Raw genomic sequence first — 21722 nt, forward strand, 5'->3', positions numbered from 1 at the left:
TTACGTCTATATGAACAGTGAAGTCATTGGCTGTGCTGCCGTTCTTCATGTATAATGAATACTTTTGTTGTCTCCTTCATTTGTCAGAAATACTGTTAAGTACCAGTATAGTGGATGTGGTGACGTACCTAGGACAGCCAAGAAAAAAAAAATCTTGTTTTCAAATACTCAGAGATATCACTTCAGACATAAATTAAGTAATGAACAAGTAACCAAGCCGTTGCATTTTACGTCACTACAAAAAACGGAATCATGACATAAGAAAGACCTCTAAAAGCACCAAGCAAAAATGTTAAATAATCCGACCAAATATAGAGTATACTTTATTATCAAATATAATTACGATTTATAAAATTGATATTCTGTAAAAGGAATACATGTGGTCAGTGTTTCCCGTAAAAGATATGTAGAATGTGCCAGAGCATATGCAGTATGAGGTATAACAGAATGACTGTGCTCTTTAGAAGCATTTGCGGTGGACAATGCCGGGGCCGGACTCGTCGTACTCCTCCTTGGTGATCCACATGGACTGGAAGGTGGACAGAGAGGCCAGGATGGAGCCACCGATCCAGACGGAGTACTTGCGCTCAGGAGGAGCAATGATCTTGATCTTGATGGTAGCGGGAGCCAGAGCAGTGATTTCCTTCTGCATGCGGTCAGCAATACCTGGGTACATGGTGGTGCCACCAGAGAGAACGTTGTTGGCGAACAGGTCCTTCCTGATATCAATGTCGCACCTCATGATGGAGTTGTAAACGGTCTCGTGGATGCCAACAGATTCCATGCCCAGGAAGGAAGGCTGGAAGAGAGACTCAGGGCAGCGGAAACGCTCGTTGCCGATGGTGATGACCTGACCATCAGGCAACTCGTAGGATTTTTCGAGGGAAGAGGAGGCGGCAGCCACACTCATCTCATTCTCGAAGTCGAGGGCAACATAGCAAAGCTTCTCCTTGATGTCACGAACGATTTCTCGCTCAGCCGTGGTAGTGAAGGAATAACCACGTTCAGTCAAGATCTTAGTAAGGTAGGCAGTCAAGTCACGGCCAGCCAAGTCAAGACGAAGGATGGCGTGGGGAAGGCAGTAACCCTCGTAGATGGGGACAACGTGGGTCACGCCATCACCAGTATCGAGCACAATACCAGTGGTACGACCAGAGGCGTACAGGGACAGCACGGCCTGGATGGCAACGTACATGGCGGGGGTGTTGAAGGTCTCGAACATGATCTGTGTCATCTTCTCACGGTTGGCCTTGGGGTTGAGGGGAGCCTCAGTGAGAAGGACAGGGGACTCCTCAGGGGCAACGCGAAGTTCATTGTAGAAGGAGTGGTGCCAGATCTTCTCCATGTCGTCCCAGTTGGTGATGATACCGTGCTCGATGGGGTACTTAAGAGTCAGGATACCTCTCTTGCTCTGGGCCTCATCGCCGACATAGGCGTCCTTCTGACCCATACCGACCATCACACCTTGGTGACGAGGACGGCCTACGATGGAAGGGAATACGGCACGGGGGGCATCGTCGCCGGCGAAGCCAGCTTTGACCATGCCGGAGCCATTGTCCACAACCAGGGGGCTCACGTCTTCGTCACACATGGTGGATGAGAGTCAAGTCTGGAAAGAAATAAAGCACTTTAGTTTCTGTGTTATATTTTAAAGGATATGTTATAGGCATGGTGAAATGTTGAGACTATTTTAGTGATCTAATTTCTGTGTTTTTATCCTTTCCACCTTAACGTCGCCTCTTACTTTACATTGTTCTGATTAACGGTAGTTGATTTTGTTCAGTTTAAAAAATATCCCTTACACTGAGGAAGCTATAGAGATTGTACTTTTTCCCCATCAACTCAGGGTCATTTTTTTTTTTTTTTAATTCTATCGCTAAATGATTTTGCCGGCTGAAGAGAAACTCTTGGACTGGGAGGGGTTAGATGAAAAGTTAACCTCTTCATCCCGCAGACGTCGATTTTGTTTTCTTATTAAGATTTGCGCCAGATGTTTATATTTATCTTAGGAATGATTTTTCGGGTCGAAAATGGCTGATGAGTGAGCATAATATGTGACTATGGTATTACAATCAAAATCCTAATAATGATTAAGCATTCATGTTCTCATGGTAATAAATGATAAACTTTGACGTGATTTATAATTAATTTACTGCTTTAACAGTTTCATTCTCTTTAGTTCATCATATTTCAGCAGTACAGACTGATTCTTGCTTTACTTTTATTACCTCTGCTAACGAAGCTGGAGGAAGTTATGTATTCATGTATGTTTTTCCAAAGTTCTCAATGAATTTCAATGAAATTTTGTCGAAGAATGGGCCATAGGTCAAGGAACAATTGATTAACTTTGGGGGCTGATCAAGATCCTATGTATTCCGCACAATGTCTCCATGGATTCGGATTCGGATCCTTTTTAATGGTAATGGCATTAGCGGGGGTATGCGGTCTCTGAGTGCTTTCTAGTGTATGCTGTATAGGGGACTACTTGATAAAGATCACATTCGTTTCACTTACACTGTGTGATATGAATACTTCTATTATATATTGAAAAGAAGCTTAATTTGGCTTGATTGCTGTATAATAGCCCTACTTGCTGTAGATTACAGAAACAGATGTCACATGTGTGCATCTTAAGAGTATTACCTTCATCTGTGAGTCTCCATTATGTGGATTAGTAAGCAAAGTACTGTATGTGATGCTTTGAATAAGTTAGGTAACATAGGTGGGAAGGAAACACATGAGTGATCTTACCCGTAAATTCTTGTATTTTTCCGACATTTCGAGTTAAGCTAAGTCCTTCATCAGAGACACTTCATTTTCTACGAAAATTTGCACTTTGGTGCTCGAAATTATTGAAAAATAAAGACCTTTATAATTTTCTAGGGTTTCCTCCCCACCCACTTTACCCATGTGCCACGACTGATTAATCACAATTGAATCAAATATTGTCAGCCATTCTCTACAAGTAAGTTAAGTGACATTTTTGAAAGAAAGCGAAGGCTAATATCCGAAAAAAAAAATATATAATTTGCTTGCTCTTAGGGGTAATGATACTGCCTGTGAAGTATTGTGAGATTTTTGCTTCGGCTTAGGTCATAATAGCCTGATTGGCTGATGAGGAAAAAAGCACTCCATTAAGAATGAACTGATTCATATGTTGTTTTGAGACCATAGAGAGAAGAAGGAATATTGCATGTATTCCATTTTTCCTTCTTTGTCATAACTATTCGCTTTGCAGAATAACACTGTATGCTGTTGATACTGAATTTGTAGTTAATGTTGAGTGAACGGTAACTTATTCCAATGACAAAGTTTCGTGACAGCAAGCTTTGTTTACATGAATATTATGCATGAATAGCTCCCAAGAATCTGGGAGCTGAAATAGTGGACAGATCCGGAGGAATGGTACCCTCACTCTCTGGTCAAATATGACTAAGTTTTGAAAGAAGTTGTTTTTGGGTTTGACTCAGTTGTATGAAAATCGAGACTGTTATATGAGACTCTCCCTTTCAGTGTCTCGCAAAAAACTGCTTGTCGCTTGGACAAACTGTACTTTCGAGTTTTGTGTTCCATTCACGCAAAAGGTTATCTCAAGTGAATATCTGTAAAGCGAAAAAAAAAAAATGTCAGTCACCACACAAACCAACAGCAAGGAGCACCACGTACCGGCCTGGCGTATCCTGAGCCTGAAGTACACTAAGATGCGGCCTTCCAGTTGAGCACTTATATGCCTGACGAACACACTCACAAGGCCAAGTAGGGGAGGCATATTACCTGACACAGCTCTTTTATTTTTAAGTTATAGTGGTTTTGGCTCAGCATCCGCCCTTTACGCTTTGGCGAGCGACAAGCACACCTCGGAATATACCTGGCTGAACATTTACGGTATTGAGTCAGAAATTAACTTGCTACAAACTTACAATACTTAAGAGGTTTACAGTCAACTTGCCCTCTGATATCTGTCTTGTAGTACGCCGGCAGCTTCAAGAGAAAGTCCCAGTCTAAATACAGGCAAGAGTTTTGGCACTTGTCTCGCTACACGCAAAACAAGGTGAACAGAAGTTTATGGGTTTGTGGGAAGCCAAGTTGATTCACTCCCATCACGGCAAGTTCATCCTCTACCTCCCCATTTAGCATCTTTGAATTAGGCACTTATTCATTACGACTTATATTCGTCACGGTGAAGAAACTGATACCATATAAGGCTACGAGACCGTGTGTTAGGCAATGCTGACGACGCAGTTAAAGTGATGTAAGATGTGAGTCAGTGCAGCAAGGCTCTAGGCTTAGTCATGTTTTACGTTTTCCTTCGACCAATTTGCATTATATGGTTCATTTACCTCGTCTGTTAGCAAGGGATGATTGTGCGCTAATTTGTGAGGCAAGAACAGTAATGATTACCGGATACTACTCCTAACTCTAAGATATAGTTTATTGTGGTTTTTGTAGCTAGTCTGTTTCGAGGAATGCGACGATTACAAAAAATTTCACATCGAGCAAACACTAAGAACAATATCAGCACTCAGGGTTTAGTTTACTGTGATGTAACTGCTAACCTGTCCTAAGGATTATGGCGCTCACTGGGAATTATAGAACGAACACTCTCTTTACTTCAGCGTTACCAAAAGACGACGGACTTTACTCTTTGAACGTCTGTCCCCGCGAGGCTTTATTAACGACGGCGAAGATGCAGCTACTGTAAGTCGGTTTCTATGTATGTATCTGTAAATATGGTGTGTACAGTACCTGTTAGCAAAATTTCTCATCAAGGTTTGATCCTGTTTGGTTAAAAATTGGCACGCATTCTGTTAGGGTCTAGGAAGATGTAAGTTGATTTTGACGCAGATAGATCAAAGGTCGAATGTTATGGTTCAAAGTCAATGCTCAGGGTGTGGCATTATTTCTTGAATGCCTGAGCCGCTTTAGATCAAAACTGCTACAAACATTGAGTGTGAGTCTGACAAGTGATTCGATTTTGGAGCAGATCCATTAAGTAATTGTCAGTCATGAGTCGGCTTCACACGCCAGTGTTACGTTATTTCATGAATGCCAGACGCGATTTCGATAAAAAATGTTCACATGTATTGTGTATGAGGATGAGAAAAACTTATTCTATTTTAAATGCAGATAGATCAAAAGTTAAGGCCACGGGTCAAGGTCAATTCTCAGGTGTGGTGTTGTTTTCCTTTCTGATTACTTAACTAATGGCGGAGTGCACAGTCTTTTCGCTACCAGTATCCTAATTTGTGGAGATTCTGAAATTACTGTATTCAGTCATTATGCCGTTCTCCATAAACCTTATCCTGTTACTGTCTTCTTGCTGGTAAACTCTCAATCAACTCTGGTGGTCTTATCAGTGGGAATCATCAAGCCAACAGACTACAACGTTAATTTCCGTTGCTTTTGCCGTGTGCGTGCGTGCGTGTGTGTGTGTGTGTGTGTGTGTGTGTGTGTGTGTGTGTGTGTGTGTGTGTGTGTGTGTGTGTGTGTGTGTGTGTGTGTGTGTGTGTGTGTGTGAGATATTTATTAACCCCATATCTTCTGCCAAGTTCCTCCCATACACTGTCATTGCCATTAACCTCTACCCCACTTTCATCGTCCTCTTCTACGAGTTTGAAGCAGAACATACCATGCAGAATGAAGCTATTCCAGTGATGCTAATTAAAAATATTGCAGTGGCAAGACCTGGAACAGGGGAAAAAGTCTAATAAAAACATCTCCTTCCATTTTCTCCCCTATGAGTAACAAAACTAGACTAGGCTACAGTAATACAGAGTTTAAGGGCAGATGGCACACCTAATTCTGCTGGAATTACATGATGGAAATTAGCTCCAGTCTCGCTTTTGGCAACATACATATTACGAAAAACAGATTTAAATTTCATCTTGTTGATCTTTTAAAACCATGTTATTTCACTTGTTCGTTGTATAATCATTCAAGCAATCTGACTAAATTATTATAGGCTTAGGCGCAAGTTGGTGGAATTTTTTGTGAAATCGGATGCTGATGTAGAGCTGTTTCTCCGGGGTTTATGTAATACATTCTAACGTTCATGTGGTCGTGAAAAATCTTTTAAATACTTATTACCAAATGAAATCAGTACCAGTAGGATGCTGTACATATAGAACAGAATTATACAAACTTGTTGTGAAGAAGAATGCCAAAAATCAAGAAAGAGATTAAGTCATAGATGGAATTAAAACAGTTCTGTTGTAAATATAAAACCTGCACTAACTAATACTTACGGCATAGAAAATTCTTAAAAAGGTGTTAGTACTTTTCCAGCCAGGATTAAATATTTTCTTCTTATTCAGTTTCAGCATCTTAACTTCTTTCCTTCCAGTAAAATGCAATTTACATTCAGGGCTTTAAATGCCATACGGCACAGAGGATAAATATATTTCAGTTATAACGAACTCATTTTATCACGTGGTTGCTTTATATAAAATTTCTCTCTCTGGAAGCAATGCACATCCTTCAAAAAATAAAACAAGTATCTTTTTTCAGATTACTGGTTACAGCCACAAAACATCAAAATATTCGTACCAAAGGATATATATCTACTGTCAATTAAATACTCTGACAATTTACTGAGTGTACTTTATTACGAAACAAAGAATTTAGAAATATAAAAATCTAGGATGTTTATATAAGAATGTATTAGACTATTTAAGTCATATATGTGTATAATATTACTGTGTCAATGTAGTGCTTGATAGGAAAATAATTATACTTTTTAGAAGCATTTACGGTGGACAATGCCGGGACCGGACTCGTCGTACTCCTCCTTGGTGATCCACATGGACTGGAAGGTGGACAGAGAGGCCAGGATGGAGCCACCGATCCAGACGGAGTACTTGCGTTCAGGAGGAGCAATGATCTTGATCTTTATGGTGGAGGGAGCCAGAGCAGTGATTTCCTTCTGCATGCGGTCAGCAATACCAGGGTACATGGTGGTGCCACCAGAGAGAACGTTGTTGGCGAACAGGTCCTTCCTGATATCAATGTCGCACCTCATGATGGAATTGAAGACGGTCTCGTGGATGCCGACAGATTCCATACCCAGGAAGGAAGGCTGGAAGAGAGACTCAGGGCAGCGGAAACGCTCGTTGCCGATGGTGATGACTTGACCATCAGGCAACTCGTAGGACTTCTCGAGGGAAGAGGAGGCGGCAGCCACACTCATCTCATTCTCGAAGTCGAGAGCAACATAGCAAAGCTTCTCCTTGATGTCACGAACGATTTCTCGCTCAGCCGTGGTAGTAAAGGAATAACCACGCTCAGTCATGATCTTGGTAAGGTAGGCAGTCAGGTCACGGCCAGCCAAGTCAAGACGAAGGATGGCGTGGGGAAGGCAGTAACCCTCGTAGATAGGGACAGTGTGAGTTACACCATCACCAGTATCGAGCACGATACCAGTGGTACGACCAGAGGCGTACAGAGACAGCACGGCCTGGATGGCCACGTACATGGCGGGGGTGTTGAAGGTCTCAAACATGATCTGGGTCATCTTCTCACGGTTAGCCTTGGGGTTGAGGGGAGCCTCAGTGAGGAGGACGGGAGACTCCTCAGGGGCGACTCGAAGTTCATTGTAGAAGGAGTGGTGCCAGATCTTCTCCATGTCGTCCCAGTTGGTGATGATTCCGTGCTCGATGGGGTACTTGAGAGTCAGGATACCTCTCTTGCTCTGGGCCTCGTCACCGACGTAGGCGTCCTTCTGACCCATACCGACCATCACACCCTGGTGACGAGGACGGCCTACGATGGAGGGGAATACGGCGCGGGGTGCGTCGTCGCCGGCGAAGCCGGCCTTGACCATGCCGGAACCATTGTCCACAACCAGGGGGCTCACGTCGTCGTCACACATGATGTAGTGTTGTCAGATCTGCAAAGATACATACATCGTTTGAGAGAAGTTGTACTCAGAAATTGTAACTGTATCCTAAGACTCTTTCTGTGCATTACTGCTAATATGTTGATATTCATCTTTTATATTTAGACATCAATATATTATTAAGTTTAGCTTCTTCGCTTGTTGGAATAGAAATATAAATTTTCATGTTTTATCCAGTTTTTAACCGTCTTCTGAAGAGATGAAAATTGTGTACTGCTTCACATTATTATGATGAAGACGAAGAGGACAGTGACGAAAAAACTGATCACAGTTTATAAAGCACATATTTGGTCTTGCAGTTTCGCTTGTTCTGTGAGAGTACATGCAGCATTAGTGGTGTGTAAAGGTTACAGTATTAAAGTCTGAAGTTCTCGACTTTGTTTCCCGCATATGATAGAAATAACGGTTTCTTTGAGATCTAGTGGGCAAAGCTCTCGCTTCGTAATTCCCATGAGTACAAGACGTGGATTTGAGTCTCTCGCCAGACAACTGAACTGGAGACTTAGAATCTTCTCTAGTACGACATCAGTGTTCTTTACCAACCCGTTGTATGCCACCCCTTCCAAATGGAGAGATCCGGTCCTGTAGTAGACCAGTTTTGGAATGTTCATGACAATGCAACCATGGCTTGCTGTGAACTATAAATGTGCATTTATGTGTATTTCTGTGCATGAATAACTCTGGACTGGGAGTGTAGGTCATTTACAGAAATCTAGTTTTAATACAATAATCTATAATCGATCAGTGGTGTAAGTGTCGATACTGACTTCTAAGTGTGAGAGTATCTCAATAAGATAGCTTCCTCTCTCACTAGTGTGAGTGGCTGTGGGATGAAACCAAGCATACGTACCCCCTCATTTCATTAAAAGCCTAGCTAGGGATTCACAAACAAACTTATGCTCTATTTCCTGTCGTAACCACTAATAATTTTCGCAGGAAGGACAAGAAAAGATGGTATAGAATCATCCGATATCTCTTGTTATTCCTGCAAAAGTCAGTCCAAAGTACGACAGGGAACCGCTCGTGATTATGTTTGAGAATCCCACACCTGAGCGCGTGAGGTGGGCGTCAGGTGGGACGCGTCACCGCCCCACCCTCGCTGTTATTTTGAGCTCATCGCTGCTTCTGCCGGAAATGCTGTGTATTTCCCCGTCTATGACGTGAGCGGATGCTGGCTTTTTATCTGCGCCGCAAGACATCAAGTATATGGGTGTGGTGCGCGGTTAGTGTCGTTTTTAAAATTAGAACTTAAGTAATTCCTGGTTAAGTAATCGTACTAGACGGAAAAACTGTTCCTTACCCTGTGTTTGTGACTCCAAATTGTTATATCCATCACTAATAGTTTATTTAATTTCTAAGGATGCATCAGTAGTTAATATTTTTTTTTTTTTGACCGCTCGAGTCAGACTACACGATGTTACTGATAATATTTAGCCTACGTAATGGGTTTACTTGTAGATAGTAGGATCATCTGAATGTGAACCCGGTGTACTGCAGGCTAAAGCTCCTCGTCTGTAGTTCTCCATCCTCGTTTTGGTGGATAGGGAAGTAAAGGAGAGACGTTATTATAACCAGGTAGTTGAGCCCCTAGATATAGCAGTACCACCACATGAAGGCTTCCCTCTCCAGTACCATTGCAGTAAGAAAGGTGCTACAATAACTCTAATTTTAAAAGGCCTACTCCATAACGCTTACTGTATTTATATGTCAATATGAGTCTCAGCAACGGTACCCTGGGACCTTATGACCCAATACCCAGTGCAAGTCGTGAAGATGTAAGCAGTTTCCCATTATCCAACACTCGTTTGTGGTTGTGTAGTGGTTAGATCCCCATGTTTGTGGTGATGGCCTTCTGCTAGTTCGAATCCAGTGAGTGACTAGGTTTTTCGATCATGTAATGATGCTAAGAGAAGCAGACTTGTCATCAACTCTTAAATGAACTGGAATATATTAGTCTAGCCCCGGGCCCCTACACCTCTGAGGGAGGTATAATGAGTCTGGCTATTACCATTTTACATCAAACCAACAGTGACAGGTGTATTTGCCTTGTTTTTAGCAGGCTGTTGATATGCTCTGTAATGTGGCACGCACGCTGATCATTACCAATTTTCATAACTGTTTCTTAAATGACCATCAGAACTTGGGAATTTGCATACACCTTCACTCTCTCAGGGTCGTATTCTGTAAGTGAAATAGGAGGCTTCGTAGCACCTCTTCCTTAACGATTAATGTTGTGTATTACATCTTAACATTCTCTTGTATGGTACTTTTATCCCTTAAATTTCGACACAGTTTTAATCAGTAACATAAAAGAGGATATTGAGGTGTAATGTGTAGACGAAATCGCTAAAGAAGAAGTGTTATGAGATCTCCCAAAGCACTTAGAATACGGCTTCTAAAATATGGCCTTAATTCCGAAGTGTCAATGTACGGGCACACAAACTGTCACCAGGGAGAGTCACGCACACGGTCCTGACGTATCCTGAGCCTGAAGTACACTGAGCTGAAGGGCAGGATGTATGCTTTTATATACCACCCCAGCTACTCCCGCTTTCCAAAGGATCATTTTTTACTTACAGTTGTTTTGGGTGGCTGGTAAGACAGTGTGTCTGGTCTGGTATGCGGTGAGTCATTGCCATTCCGGAGGTAAGCCGTTATTTTTACCTAATACCGCTTGCATAAACTTCCTGCTGAAGATCTTGGTGTAAACATGGCTATATTCAGACCCAGAACTTCTGAATATTGTTTACCCATAACAATAATCCTGTGCTAAGTATAAAGCAAGGAGGAAATTACAATGGTGAATGAATAGTGGTTCCTGGCATCCCGTATGAATGCCGTGTCCTCTCTCGCAGCTCGGTGTGAAAATTCATATCCCGCCTCTTTTGGGGTGGCACAGGGGAGACCTTATGGGAGACTATGATCGTCTGTTTGTCGCCTCGCATTCACACACTATGACGTCTTTTTCACTTTATATTTGCTGTTCCAGGACAATTTTACTGAGCCTGGAAGAGACATATCAAACTGGAAGGGGTATTTATGGTTTGCATTAACTTCTCCAGTAACTGGGCGCTCTCCTTAACTGAATCGTAGAGTCTAGTAATAACAGTGACAAAATGAAATTAACGACCTCATTCTTGTAAACAAAGAGAAATTCTTGTAATTACTTGTGCAAATAACACTGTGAATTACATAATAAAGGTTGGAAATATATACCATAAAACTTCAACTAGATGCAATATTCAGTGCAGATTCTTCAAAAGGAGCTCATAACACCCCACCACTCCCTGTGCCCGTAATAGTCACTTGAAGTATTACGTTTCACTCCCTCCCACAACCACGCTCTCGCCCCAGCCTCCACCCCTACCCCAGCACCTTCCTCACCACCATCCCCTCCCTCAACCCCATGTCCCACCCCATCACAGCCACCCCCACCACCGCCCGAGCAAAGCCATCGCCCAAATCAACAAACCTCCCTGTCACTGTCCGTTTTTTATGCGATGGTCGGGAGGGCGGGCAGTGTTTGATATGCTTGCGATGGCTCAGTGTGTTAAAATCTTCCTTTAATATCCCGTCTTAATATCTCCTGTCTCTTTTTACGCGCCAGGACGTCTAGTGGTCTAAGGCACCATTTGGGTGAAGGTCAGGTGTTATCTGCAAAGGTTTGAATCCCTAAGAGGTTACTAAAGCTTTTACGTTAATGTAATGATATAAGGATCGTACACCAATTACCTACCGTTAAATTTCTCTGACAGCATTAGCCTAGCCTCGGGCCCTTACATCTTCCAAAAGGTAATAAAGAACTAGCTGTGTTTACCTACGGCATATCTTAGCCCTGTCTTCTGTAATTTTGTTGCCTGCATCGTAAACCGCCTGCTATATAAGAGCAGCGCGTGCTAACTTTTCCTTGTTTTGTTGTTGCACTTGTGCTTGGAGAACTTTTGAAACCGTTTTCACTTTGTGCGCATTACTGACCCCCACAAGTCTTCTTCCCATCACCCACCACCATCCCCGCCCATCTCTCTCCCCCACCAACTCATTTTCAACACCTTCACCTTCTTACATACACAAGTCAAACTTTTAAGAGAATTTTTTTCCCACTGCCAATGCCGTCCCCTCATACAGCGCCCACCTTCAAATTAAGGGAATGCTCATCACACCCTACACCATTATTCACCTCCCATCCCCCCCTGCCCCACCACCATCAGCGCCCATTCCTTCCATCGTCTCCATCCGCCCCGACTATTTTCTACCTTCCCAAACCGAAGTTTAGAGAAATCTTCCCTCACCACCAACACTGCCTGTCCTTACCAGGTGTAGTCATGCCCTGCTGCCTCACCGTCCACCATCATTACACCCTCATCTCATCCACTCTTTTCAGCCTACCCCACACATTTTTTGCTACACTGCTTCACACATTTTTTACTACACTGCTTCACACTTAACACGTTACCAGCCTGATTACAATATTCATCTGAACAACTCGGCTGATTGAAATCGTCTGCCTTTAGTTGTAATAGAATACTACAGTTGTCCCTAGCGTAGTTTATCTTTTAATTGTCGTTTCTTACATTTTGCTCCTCAGCTAAGCCTATTCAACACAGTGACGCCTTTTGTATTATGTACTTGCTATATTAAATAGTCTGAATATACCAGAAAAGAAATAAAAATAACATCCTCGAGTTGGATGGAATAATAAACGAAACTGTATTCTGTCGATCACTAGTGCTTTTGTGGTGATGCAGGCCTTCGTGCTGTTGATTTAGGTGAAGTAACTATTTCTTATGCGAGCTCTCTTCGTGTGATAACAGAGAATATTCTTATTGCTTAATTTAACATACATAAAGAACGAGTTATATGTGTATCGTTCTGATGTAGCGCAGGAAGGGGTGATATCCAAAGGAGTGTTTGGGTTTACTACTCATCTGATGCATCTTAGGATTAAACAGCTGGTCTTTCTTGCCTTGAATATCTGGACAGAGTTGCCTAACCTGGGGATCGAATAGGACAATAAAAGTATAACATCGTGGATTTATACGAACTACTGATATCAACGGGATTTTGGTGGGGAAAGTCGTGTCCTTTGGCAGCCTAGCAGGAAAGGATACTTCAGTGTAACATTCGTAAACCACTCCGCGTAAGAGCAAACTGCCACGCCACACCAGTTCCACTGAATGAACTTGGCGGCTCCACCTGACTCGTGAGCGTAAGGCATGAAAAAAAAATCTTGTTAGATGCTGGGAGGGTACTGGCCGCATAAACAACTGGTTCTGAAGATCAGCCAATATACTTTGTTCATTTTAACTTGGCCTATAGTTTCCATCACTTATTTTTGAATGTTGAGTTGTAACAAGTGATTAAAAGCTAGACTATAATATTATTCTGGTCACGAAGAAGCACCATGAAAATATAGAGCCATTGCATTGTCTGCATCTGCCACTGAGGTAAAGTGCATCTTATTCGCATGATGTGAATGCTTGTGACAGAGCCGTCGTAAGCCAGATAAGTATTTTATATACTGGGGAAAAAAAGATGAGAGAATTTGGTCTACTACTGAGAGTTACATCTTTTCTTGAGTAAAAAACATTCCCGAGCAAGAAGGAAATCGTCTGGTGGCAGCCAGAATGAAAGAAAAAAATGAGTCCTCCGCAGTCAAGAGATTAAAAGTAGCCTAGATATGTATCTTAGTGTATTAGTCGAGTTGAAGGTCATGTTGTTGGTGTATTAACTCGAATCCTCCAGAGGTGACTGGAAGTTTTTCGATCATGTAATGCTACCAGTTTCTTAGCTTTCTTAAATATACTAGTCAAAAGAACCCCGCTGTGAGAGTTACTTTTAAATTTAGCATGCCGTTATAAAGAACTTATAGCCAATACATTATTTCTACATTATCTGAGATGCAATGTCAAAGTGTTTGGCTGAGATCTCTTTTATAATACAGGTATACCGAATGCATGTAGTTGTACTATTGAGATAACCTGAGTCACTGAAAATTATTATCAATTATTCTGTTGTCCACTGTTATCCGTTTCAACAACAGCACAGGGTAGATGGTTGAATACCTTTCTCATTTTGTATATATGTAATGTATAATAAATAATTTCACTGAATATATTGAATACGAGTACTACTTTTCATGTGCATGCCCGTCCGTCCATATCTAATGGCAGGACAAAATGAAGCACTCAAGAACGTATCTCAGCCCTCAGCAGTATATAGAATAGTTGTTTCAGATGTCTGGTTTATGTAGCTGTGCGAAGTTTCTTAGCTGAAGAGTTTAATGGGAGTTTCCTCCTATTGCCTTCACTGCGAGAGGAATCCCAAAGAAAAATATAAAATCAGGAGGCAGGAAAAAGTAACATGTAAATGACGTCCTCCGGTTAAAAGGCATAAATAAATAAATAAATAAATAAGAGCACTCAGTAGTGGGTTAATTGCCGGCAGTGTTGGCACATCTAGCGAGTTGGTCCTCTTTGTGAAAATGAACAGTTTGCTTGTTGGCTCCTCTGTGCGCATCTGTGCCCGAGCAGATCTATCCATGTCACCTGGGGCTAATTATGAGATCACAGTATCATAACCTTCTTGGCTGTACAGACGTGAAACTCTATGGTCCCGCAGATTCCAGTTTCACTTGTTCCAGTCATCTCGCCTTGCCAAAGAAAAGAAAGAGAAAATTCTCATCCATATTATGTTTAACAGAATACTATACACATATGTAAAAAAGTATCAGCCTGTTGCTTTACCTTTTCGGACGACTGAACACTCTGCTAATAGTTCTCCCACTATTGTATTTTATTTTTCATATGTCTGGATACCTCCCATCCTGTGTAAGAGATAAAGTTAAGATGATAAATAGGAGTGGTGCATGGGAGAGTGTAGACAGTGCTGTTTTCCTCAGCGTCATTTTCTGTAGAAGAAACCTCTGGTCATCTTATGTTTATCAGTGGGTTAAGAGGCTTCAACCCTATGTGGCCATATGGACTGGCATCCTTCTGTTAGCTGAGGCTTATTGCTCACATAATACCATTCAGGCGTATACGACTGGTCAGCATTAATTTAAATGTCGGAACTATTTGCCTAGCTCCGAGCCTCAACTCTCCTGATAGAGTTAATACAGGATTGGATGGCAGAGAGACAGACAGAAAGATAGATGTAGATGGAACGATGGATAGACATACATACACAGATAAACAGCCAGCCAGGCAACTAGATAGGTGGTATATTATCAGGATTTAGATACCCCGCTTTCACTTTCGTCCGTGTGTTGATGACTGGGCCAGCACCCACCCCGCCCACCCCTGCACCTGTCATCGTAAACTCCACACATCCCGGAGTCTGCCAGGAGTTTTTGCTTGCCAGCCAGCTATTCCCTCCTCCCTCGACGCCCCTCACGCTAACCATATATGTGTTGCTCCTCCTCAAACAGCCTCTGACGCACCGGACTGAGGCTCTTTGTTCTAATCTTTTAAGTAACTGCTTATCTGATCCTGATGTTCTTTTTTTCTTCCTGCTCTTTTTACACACCTGCTTAACTGATCCTGGTACTCATTGCTGTGCTTTATTATACAGCTGCTTAATTGATTCTGATCCTCTCGGTAATGCTCTTTTGTACAACTGCCTTATTGATCCTAATGCTCCTTATTATGCTTTATTTTTTCTTCACATGACTGTCTAATTGATCTTGATGCTCGTTTTCTATGTTCTCGATGTTCTTTTATTCTACTGCCTACCCGACCCTGATGCTTTTTGTTCTACTCTTGCACAGATGCCTAAATGACCTGGTGATTATTGCCATACTTGTCTAATACCAAGAAATTTTGTGACTCAAGAACCTTATAATTATTTTCCTAAGTGTGGGATATCGAAGACCATTATCCGGTTAAAATACAAATTCAAACTTTCATCATCATCATCATCATCATCATCATCACCTTTTTCCCCAAATAAAGATAGGGTGAGGTACCTGTATGTAATGAATTTTCATAAATTCAGCAACATGACCTAAATCCTAATTAGGTGATCTCAGCTCTTATGAGAGAATAAATATTATAAAACAGAAGCAATACTGAAATATCTGCATATGCGAGTAGTGGGGGAGCTCACAATCCACTCATTCAATCTAGTGCTGCTCTCGGGTGCTTGCCTTTTCCTCTCTTAATTCCTTCTTTGCTGCCTTCCACTTATTTCTTTCCTTCATTCTTTCTTTCCTCATCCTTCTGTCCATGGGTGACTACATTGAGTGACAAGTCACATGGTTTCCTGTACACCAGGAAACCGTTTACTACTCTGGGTGGTAACCATATAGCAAAATTATGGCGCCTGGTGGTTTAATGAGCAATTAAGGCGCTCCAATTGGATTGAGCCTGTGCAGGTTTATATCTATGAGGTGGTTGGGGTTTATTATGCACGTAATGCCAATCAGGGATGGGTGAGGCTGGTCACTCTCATCTTCAATGTAAGGACCAATTGGCCTAGCCCCAGACTCCTACGTTCCTCATGGGGTAGCACAGGATTAGATGATGATGATGATGATGATGCGAATACTTGCCAGTTGGGTTCTATATGAACTGTATGTGCTATGCACAAACTCATAAAATTTACGCATACACTCTCACATGTAACTGTGTGTGTGTGTGTGTGTGTGTGTGTGTGTGTGTGTGTGTGTGTGTGTGTGTGTGTGTGTGTGTGTGTGTGTGTGTGTGTGTGTAAATATTAAGTACCCGGTAATACATAAAGCTTTAACCTCATCAGCCCGAGGAAGTACTTTGTTTCTAATTCAGGGTAAAGCCAGACGATTTTATTGTGGCCAAAGCCAATGAATTTCATTCAGGTCAGAAGGGAACTTTTGGGGTGAAAGGGTTAGAAACAACCCCCTTTAGAAACAGTTCCATCACCTTTTCAGTGGAAGGACGTAAGGTGCATTTCATTCTAGCTAACTCCAGACGATTTTATTTAAAATAGGAGACACCACTCGGGGTGAACGGGTAACAACAGGCGTTTCTGACCTCCAGTTTCCATAAACAGACCATGTTTTTACATGAACGCAGGAAATAAGAAGAGAAAATGGGATCAAATGTCCTCATGTCCCTATTAATCCTCATCAGTAATCTCAACATCCTATTTATTTTCGATAACGACTTGGCCGCTCCCTGTTCTGAAAAAATACAATTGTGAAATTTCAAATTAATACCATTACTTAAAATATACGGTAAAAGCTAATCTCATGTATCTCTTACCTCTTGAATAATAATAATAATAATAATAATAATAATAATAATAATAATAATAATAATAATAATGGTGATGATGATGATGGTAATGATGATGATGATAAACATTTGTGTGTGAACTCACATACTCTCACATTCAATTAATGTTGAAAGTATGCATGGAGATACACAGTACCGGTACATACGGAAGACTCTATAATCCTTGTGTATACAGTAAGTTACCAGTCAAGGGAATGATCTCCCTGCAAGTTACGTCTGTTCTGAAACTGGGAATGGGGGAGGATGTGCGGAAATTACGATAGCTAACGGCCGTTTCTGGAGCATTTGTGAGTGCTGGATGTGGGTAGCCTGCAGACCACGTTACAGAGATCATTCAACATCGAGACAGAGGAACCCTAAACGCCCTGCTCTTGTCATAGGATTCATAAATAACTGTTAGAAAAAGAATGCCTATTTTTCACTTTGCTATCTCAGTAAAAAATGTCGTTTATCGCATTCTTTGTTATGTGCAAAATTACGTGCAGGTTGGAGCCAGTAACTTCGAAGGTTTTATTCATGAGTGCGTGGATGTATGACTGATCACAGTGAGAACTTTGGTGATACCAGTACTTGTTCTCTTGTTAGGCCATCACTTTCTTACCTAACTTTTATTCACCCAATGACATCAGGGAAATAGGATTGGGATAATGATGATGATGATGATGATGAGTACATCGTCGTAGCTTATATAGGTCCCTACAAAGTTATTTTGAAATATACTGAAATTATGATAAACATTAAAATTTATTAACATCCCACCATCCTTTGTTCAAAACATTTCCGATTTCATAAAATCATAGGTATGAATTACGAAAATAAAGCTGATACATTGTTCTGGTAAGTATGAAAAGTAAATGTATAACAAATAGGTTTTAGAAGCATTTCCTGTGGACAATGCCGGGGCCGGACTCGTCGTACTCCTCCTTGGTGATCCACATGGACTGGAAGGTGGACAGAGAGGCCAGGATGGAACCACCGATCCAGACAGAATATTTTCGCTCTGGAGGAGCAATGATCTTGATCTTGATGGTGGAGGGAGCCAGGGACGTGATTTCCTTCTGCATGCGGTCAGCAATACCAGGGTACATGGTGGTGCCGCCAGAGAGAACGTTGTTGGCGAACAGGTCCTTCCTGATATCAATGTCGCACCTCATGATAGAGTTGTACACGGTCTCGTGGATGCCAACAGATTCCATACCCAGGAAGGAAGGCTGGAAGAGAGACTCGGGGCAGCGGAAACGCTCGTTGCCGATGGTGATGACCTGACCATCAGGCAATTCGTAGGACTTCTCGAGGGAAGAGGAGGCGGCAGCCACACTCATCTCATTCTCGAAGTCGAGGGCAACATAGCAAAGCTTCTCCTTGATGTCACGAACGATTTCTCGCTCAGCCGTGGTAGTGAAGGAATAACCACGCTCAGTCATGATCTTGGTAAGGTAGGCAGTCAAGTCACGGCCAGCCAAGTCAAGACGAAGGATGGCGTGGGGAAGGCAGTAACCCTCGTAGATGGGGACAGTGTGAGTTACGCCATCTCCAGTATCGAGGACGATACCAGTGGTACGACCAGAGGCGTACAGAGACAGCACGGCCTGGATGGCCACGTACATGGCAGGGGTGTTGAAGGTTTCGAACATGATCTGGGTCATCTTTTCACGGTTGGCCTTAGGGTTGAGAGGAGCTTCAGTTAGGAGGACGGGAGACTCTTCAGGGGCGACACGAAGTTCATTGTAGAAGGAGTGGTGCCAGATCTTCTCCATGTCGTCCCAGTTGGTGATGATACCGTGCTCGATGGGGTACTTGAGAGTCAGGATACCTCTCTTGCTCTGGGCCTCATCGCCGACATAGGCGTCCTTCTGACCCATACCGACCATCACACCCTGGTGACGAGGACGGCCTACGATGGAGGGGAAGACGGCGCGGGGTGCGTCGTCACCGGCGAAGCCGGCTTTGACCATACCGGAGCCATTGTCCACAACCAGGGGGCTCACGTCTTCGTCACACATACTGGATTATTGCCGGTTCTGAGGAATTTCATGAAACTATTAGTAATGAAACTGAACTTTTTAACTTGGCCAGTTTAATTGCTATTCAGTACACATGATAATATCTGTAGATGTACCTTATATTATGTGACATGACAATCAGAGTTTTCGTCATAAATCAGTAAATCACAGTGTTATGGTTTGTAACTGATTTTTTAAATGCATTTCTCTAGAAATTTTCATATCCTGATGTGGATTTCATACTTTACACTGAAAATATTGTTTTTAGTTGAATAAAATATTCTCTTGTTAGCATTAAGAATACTGGCAAATGACTGGGTTCAGTGAAATTATTTTAAAACCGTTGGCTATTAAAATTTCCATGCGTGCTTCCACAGTAGGAAAGAGTTAAGAGAACATGTGATTTTAATGATTTCTTCGTTCTGTAATGTGATTCAGCTCAAGGCATAAAATATGCTCAGATTATAACCAATGCTAATAACTACTTTCCTTAAGCTGAAAATCGGAAAAGAATGAAGTAAGAAATTTAAAATGACAAACCTCACGTAAAGCAAGTAGCATATGTTAATCTAGAAATGAACGAATTTGAGTGTTTATCTTCAGCATCTGACGAACGACGCCTCTGACACCTGCCGTGTACTTGGATCTTTTTGAAATATTTGTCAATGAGCGGGGGTTAAGACGACCGGAAATGATTTTTTTTTTTTACTGTAATTAGCTGTTTAAAGAGAGAAAAGCTTGCCGTCCAGCTCTACCCAAAGAAAGTTATGGGCATGAAAAATGCCGTACAGTGATAATCTCTCTCTCTCTCCCTCTCTCTGTCTCTGTCTCTGTCTCTCTCTCTCTTACACACACACACACACACACACACACACACACACACACACACACACACATTAATTAATGCTTTTCGCTTTCCATTCTTAAATTCAAACGTTTTCACATTAAAATACATTGACTACAATATTTATTAATGTATTCACTAATATAATGCAGGCTGAATATATTATGACTGAATTTAATTTTATAGGTTGATAAGAATTTGCTGTGGTGACTTACATAATGCCCAACACATACATTTCTTCCTAACAAGTTGATGCATAAATTAGATATCATAAATTCCAAAGATATCAGCCTTGTTCGAATTAACTGGTGATAATGCTTATAGATGACTATGTGGGAAAAAATACCCCTAGACTGAACATCCCACACCTGAGATCGTTGTACAGGAGGGGCAGGACAAACACAAGAAGAAACTTAATAATGTCGTATTCTCATTGGATTAGATCTCGTAACACCCTTGAGTAATTTATTGTGCGTAGTTCACCTTTACCCCTTTTACGAAGAGTATGTGTTTTATTTTTTGTGTTGATGTGCCCCCACGATTTTCTTTTACAGACAGCTAATTCCTTCGTTGACACAACTGAATATCATCGTTCAATAAAGTCGTCGGGTGCCAAGTGTGAGTATAATGAATAACACGCCATCGAGATTTTTATATCCTTTCTATATCGATATCGTCTGAATCAGAAAAATACAAGTAGATAACAAAATGCAGTAAGTAAGTGAAATCGCTAAGGAAGAGATGTTGCGAAATATCCCTGGTGAATGAGAATAATGAGTGAGTGAAAGTGCAAGCAAACCCCTAATTTTTGACGGTCGTTATTGAAACACCCGAAATTGTTAGCTATGATCAACCTGCTTTCCACATTACAGAGTGTGGTCATGGGCGATACAGAGGTCAGACAAGTTCCATCATATGCTTCAGAAATTGTCGCAGGAAACTGAAGGCTTGCCTACACCTTGGCACCCCCACTTATCTCCTTCAGTCCGATGGCTTTTTAAATATTTCATCATAATTATATTACTATCAAATGGATTTTTTTCAGCTTTAGGGATATCTCATTTAGTGCAGGTATTTATGGAGACCATTTCCAACCCGTCCAAGTCGAAAAGCGTCTCCTAGGCTGGGCAAAATCGTCTGGAGATGGCAGGAGTATACGGTAAAATACGTCATCGGACTGAAGGAATCCGTACTACGTCCCTATAACTCATAGGCAGTCACGGGAAGAGCCCTTACTCACTCGAGCTTCGATGTGTGTTGATCCCCAAGTGCACTAGGAGCCAGGGTCTCCTCCTACTTATATACCTTGCCTACCTGTGCTGCCACTCCCACAGGTGAGCGAACACTGGCCTACCTCTATGAGCATTTCACCTTACAGTCGTTTTGGCAGGTTAGTCAGAAATCTTGAAGGGTCTTCTGGTACCATATGCGACAGGTGTTGACATCTCACACTTCAAGCGCATAACACCAAAATACACCAAAGCTTTTCCACCTTAGCTTGGCGGAGATATTCGTCATTTTACAGTCTATTTCGCCCTTATTTCGCCCTTCCTTTATCCTTCTGACATCCCATACGTCAAGCTCATAACACCAAATTATATTATAGTCCTTCCACCTCAACTAGACGGAGATATTTGGCCTTTTGCAGCTTACTAATATCCCCGTACTGCAACATCCTTTCCATAGCACCGTTTCGTCACTAATATAATATT

At 41.9% G+C, this 21722-nt stretch overlaps 3 protein-coding genes across 3 annotated transcripts; all 3 read right to left on the bottom strand.

The window, feature by feature from the left end:
- Window positions 1-312: 312 nt before the first annotated feature.
- LOC145407731 (actin, muscle-like) lies at window positions 313-3681 on the bottom strand. Its single transcript, XM_080278605.1, has 2 exons — window positions 3667-3681; window positions 313-1609 (listed from the first exon to the last, which is right to left on the bottom strand). Exon 2 carries the CDS (start codon window positions 1589-1591, stop codon window positions 461-463), a length of 1131 nt encoding a protein of 376 aa, XP_080134731.1. The 5' UTR covers window positions 1592-1609; window positions 3667-3681; the 3' UTR covers window positions 313-460.
- A 3040-nt stretch (window positions 3682-6721) lies between these two features.
- Window positions 6722-7879, bottom strand: LOC145407733 (actin, muscle-like). The gene has a single exon (XM_080278607.1). The coding sequence runs from the start codon at window positions 7865-7867 to the stop codon at window positions 6737-6739; it is 1131 nt and encodes a 376-aa protein (XP_080134733.1). The 5' UTR covers window positions 7868-7879; the 3' UTR covers window positions 6722-6736.
- Window positions 7880-17971: 10092 nt separating this feature from the next.
- Window positions 17972-19175, bottom strand: LOC145407732 (actin, muscle-like). The gene has a single exon (XM_080278606.1). The coding sequence runs from the start codon at window positions 19164-19166 to the stop codon at window positions 18036-18038; it is 1131 nt and encodes a 376-aa protein (XP_080134732.1). The 5' UTR covers window positions 19167-19175; the 3' UTR covers window positions 17972-18035.
- Window positions 19176-21722: the final 2547 nt, after the last annotated feature.

This window comes from Coenobita brevimanus, chromosome 74 (genome assembly GCF_032717465.1).
Source record: "Coenobita brevimanus isolate Jiangsu-jjx chromosome 74, ASM3271746v2, whole genome shotgun sequence".
NCBI lineage: Eukaryota > Metazoa > Arthropoda > Malacostraca > Decapoda > Coenobitidae > Coenobita > Coenobita brevimanus.

What these genes read in the sequence shown, in the direction of transcription:
- LOC145407731 (XM_080278605.1), bottom strand. Translation starts at nt 1,591, where the DNA reads ATGTGTGACGAAGACGTGAGCCCCCTGGTTGTGGACAATGGCTCCGGC.
- LOC145407733 (XM_080278607.1), bottom strand. Translation starts at nt 7,867, where the DNA reads ATGTGTGACGACGACGTGAGCCCCCTGGTTGTGGACAATGGTTCCGGC.
- LOC145407732 (XM_080278606.1), bottom strand. Translation starts at nt 19,166, where the DNA reads ATGTGTGACGAAGACGTGAGCCCCCTGGTTGTGGACAATGGCTCCGGT.